This window comes from Mesoplodon bidens, assembly GCF_964165515.1.
Source record: "Mesoplodon bidens genome assembly, chromosome: 8".
Lineage (NCBI taxonomy): Eukaryota > Metazoa > Chordata > Mammalia > Artiodactyla > Ziphiidae > Mesoplodon > Mesoplodon bidens.
In genome coordinates, this window is record NC_138165.1 from 105,846,767 (window position 1) to 105,851,229 (window position 4,463).

At 50.2% G+C, this 4,463-nt stretch overlaps 1 protein-coding gene across 1 annotated transcript; it reads left to right on the forward strand.

The window, feature by feature from the left end:
• Positions 1-2,651: 2,651 nt before the first annotated feature.
• Positions 2,652-3,661, forward strand: TEX44 (testis expressed 44; the record flags this gene model as incomplete). Its single annotated transcript, XM_081241765.1, is given in 2 exon segments — positions 2,652-3,450; positions 3,453-3,661. Coding segments are annotated over 2 exon segments (1,008 nt in total).
• Positions 3,662-4,463: the final 802 nt, after the last annotated feature.

Consider the following 4,463-nt stretch of genomic DNA (forward strand, 5'->3'; position numbering starts at 1 on the left):
TTACCCTAAGATAAGAATATCTATTTAATAGGAGAGTCATTGTCCCTATGAGACAGGAGTTGAAAAGAAATCAAAGACAAATTTTTTGAGACGAATTTCCTCTTCCAAACACTACGTAACAAAGGCAGGCAATTTTTGAACTGAACTAAGAAAAAAAGCTCTTTTAGATATATGTTCTTTTATATCTGTGTGTATATATGTATATTTCATGTAACAACAGAATATACATTATGTTCTACACCAACATTATTTAATACTTATTTATAAACAGACAATATTTTTGTCCCCAAATTTTAATAATCCTCTTTGCTCTCTGACATGAATCCCTCTTTATTCTCCTCTGTCTTTCCTCAGCACAGATTTTTAAGACATGTGAAACTTAACAAGGGTAAGTGTAAAGTGCAACATGTAGAATTGAAAATCGAATTCCAAATGGGAGGTGAGGACAAGCAGTTTGACTTAAGTGCCTATGAAGAGTGCCTGATAGCTGTAGCAGGTCACAGGCTGTCCATTAGGTGACATCAATAACTTGCTGTGTACTTAGTTTCTCTAAGTCTCAGTTTCCTCACCTGAAAAGTGTGAGAATAAAACCTGTACAGTGCCAGGTACACAATGGAATATGCCGACCTTGATTTTTAGGACAAGAAGATATCAAAAAAACACTGAACAACCACCTGACAGGAATCTCATAACTGCCAGAATTGGATAAGGATTAACTTTAGCTGCATGTAATAGAAGACCCCAAATAACAATAGTTTGAGCATCTATGTGATTATTTTCCCTCATGTAAAGGACTTCTGGAGGACAGCAAGAGTCTGGTGGCTGGTGTGGCATCTCTAACCATGGGGCCCAGATTCCTTCTATCTTTGTGCTCCACAAACTGTGTGGCACTTCGTGTGTCCCTGCAACCGCACGGTTACCTCACGTATCAAGATGGCTGCTGGTGCTCCAGCCTTCACATTCTTGATAACAGGATGACAAAGGGGAAAGAGCACAAAGGTGTTCTGCTCTTTGAAGGATCCTTTCTAAAGTTCCTCTCAATATTTTCTGCTTACATCTCATTGGCCAGAAGATCTTACCTAGCTGCAAGAGAGAATGGGAAATATACTCTTTGTCAAAGCACATAGCCACCCTGAATAAAACTGGGTTTCTGATCCTAAAGAAGAAGGGCTACTCAAGTGAGCAATGAGCAGTCATCTCCATGATTCTTCCACAAAGTACAAGGTGGTCCCACCCCAACAAAATTGGGTTTGCCCTGTGACTTCCGAGATGGCCACAGAGTATACATAGGGAGAAGAAATACTTATTGAGCATTGAGCCTGGTGCTGGGAGAAATGACAGCAACTGTTACCTACCGATGTAGCCGGATGATGGCAGGCCTCTCTCTGCGTTAGCCAGTATCCTTAGCACGCCAGTCATTCAACATTTTAATATCCCTTCTGGGTGTAAAATAATGCTGGAGAGCTTGACTTCTGAAGCCAGACAAGGTTCAAATCCCAGATTCAGTGCTTATTAATAGTGTGCCTTTGAATAAGTCACTTATTCCCTCTGAGGCTAAGCTTCCCCATGTATAAAATGGATATAATAATGGATCCGCACCTACCTAGAGACGACGGGGTAGTTGGAAGGATTAGATGTTTAGCTCCTTCTCCTGCCCGTGATAAGCAGGCACGAAATGTTAGCTGATAACCCCCAAGGGAAGCACAGACACAACAGACTAGAAACTTCACTGCAACCACATTCTTAATGAAGAGCACAAGCACAGGTAAGTTTATCTGGGTCTACAGGTTTCCAAAGAATACTCGAGGGTTTACAGATCTTTTGTTATTCTCTGCCCTCCCAGCCTAGTTAAACAGGGAGAAGATGGAGACTGTTTATCCTGAGTCACAGAGTAAAACTCTGTCTTAGCTCATTTGGGCTGCAGATTCAGTGTCCAGTGAGGACCTGCTTCCTGGTTCATAGATAGCAGTCTTCTCGCTGCATTTCACAGGGAGGAGGGGGCCAGGGAGCTCTGTGTTTTCCCTTTTATAAGGGCGCTAATCCCATTCATGAGGGCTCTACCCTCATGAACTAATCACCTCCCAAAGGCCCCACCTCCAAATACTATTACGTTGCGGATTAGCTTTCAACATATAAATTTTGGGGTGGGACACAAACATTCAGTCTGTAGCTCCCCACAACCAAAGACAGTCAGGGCTGGGAGCTGCCCAGGCCCTTAGCCTTGTTCCTACTCATCACTGCTGCGAAACCTATCTCTGCAGAAAGACTGGCCAAATCAGTCACCAGTGTGGACAGAGAGGTGCTGGGAGTGGTCCCTTATAACATTTATTATAAATCAACACCTGCATCCCATTCTCTTTCATCAGAGTCACAGCCATCCGGATTCCTCGTGGGCGCTGCTCCTGTACATAACCTCCATGCTTTTCCAAGACATTTGCCTCTCTCTCCTTAGATACCCGCAAACTTGGCTATGAATAGTCCCATAGACTCAACCCACGAGGGCAGCCACTTCGGAGGCTCAGGACCCTTGCTCTGCAGGTGCCTGTGACATCACCAGCTTCAACAGCCCCCGGTGACCTCACCACCTGGACAACTCAGCCCACTGGGGCCATGGCCACTCCCTCAACCAGCACAAGTGACAGAGGGCCTAGATGACCACCATGCCCTCGGGAGAGGCCAGAGCCTCCAGCGTCCCCGTGCATGGTGATAGCAGGTTTACAGACATCCCAACAGTGGGGTCCCAAAGTCAGGTCCCCCTCCTTGCAGATGTCCCAACAGCTCACGACACTGCACCATCAGCTGAACAGCAGGATGTAGATCAGTCTTCCAAGCCAGGCACCTTGGGGGCCACGTCAGCGTCTGGGGATAAGGACGAGCATGAAGCTGCCGCGGGGCATGCCCAGGAGCCCAAGGAGCCCACAGCCCTGCTCGCCCCCCTGGCCCCAGGTGCCCTGCAAAGGTCCATGGGCTTCCAGAACCTAGCGCAGAAAGTGCTGGTGCAAGATTCGAGTATGACTCAGAATCCTCAGATTTTCCAACTTTACTCCCTGATTAAGGAAGAGACTGCACAAGCGTCAGGCATCCCAGACAGGGAACAGGAACTAGCTCCATCTACCCCAAGCGCTGAGGTACAGCCCCCGCAAAATGTGGAGGCTCAGCCTGTCGTGAGCACAGCAGATGCCAATGACCAGCTTGACACTCGGGCTGCTGACACTGCTGAAGCTGTTGAGGAGAAACCTGAGGGTCAGGAGGCCTTGAACCCTGACATTGGTGCTTTGCCATCAGCCCCAGCCTCGCCAGGCCCTGGAGTGGGCATGGCCACGGGCACCCTGGCCTCCGGCCACGGCTCCATGGCAGACCTGCTGCACGACACGGGGCCCAGCCTGCGCTCCATCTCCAGCATCCTGGGGAGTGCCAGCTCCGCCTCGTCCTCCGGGCTGGCAGTGGGGACCGGTCGGCCCTGCACTCCGTCACCCACATGCTGGAACCGGTGCAGCAGAGGACCGTAGAGGGCATCCTCTCGGCCATGCACTACCTGACCAGCCACCTCGCCCCATGCCAGGCCCATGCTGGCCCCAACTTGGACGAGGCCCCGCGCTCGGCAGCCTCCCGAGACCCCGGGAGCACTCATGCCCTGCTCTCTCACGCATCCCTACCCTGAAAGGCTCTCCCCAGACCGGGCAATAAATCACCGGCGAGCGTTTATTTTCCAAGTGCCAGCCTTATACCTTGTCTGTGCAGCAGGCTCAGGGTGGAGGGACAGGAGGGGGCTAGGGTATTCTGGAAACAGAAAGGTGTTCCCTGAGGGCTTCTCGGGTTGTCCCATTCAGGGGCTGGGGGCCAAAGTGCAGAAAGAGCAGGGCCTGGGCAGGCCTGGGAGGCCAGGCGTTGGGGGGCTCAGACCTTCAAAAATTGATCTTGGCTGGACCTCTAACCAGGTAAGCGCATTTCTGAGGAAGTAAGATCTGGTCCTTCCCCAGGGCCTACTGGCTTAGCAGGCTCAGGACGCCCAGCCGGGCTCTCTGATTGTGGGATTGAGAGTGTGGGGTTGAGAGCGGGAACGAGACCAGTGTGGGCTCAGACCCCAGTGTGGCTACTGGCCACGGGCCAATCCCTTCACCCTCTGAACCTGCACCTCTCCTCTGCAGAACAAATAACGATCCCACGCCATGAAGATGTTATGAGATGGAAGGGAAACAACGCAGGTCCTAACGCATGATGTCTGGCACTTAATAAGCTCACACACTTCAGCTGCCATCATTATTATCCTCCAGCAGGCTGGGGACACAGTGGGATTCAGGGATCTACGTAGGGTGACCAACCACCCTGGTTTGCCTGGGGTTCCTGGGTTATGGGACTTTCAGATTGAAAACCAAGAAAACCCCAGGCAAACCAGGATAAGTTGGTCACCCTAGACCCGGGTCTCTTTACGTGGTTTTTTGTTTGTTTGTTTGTTTGTTTGG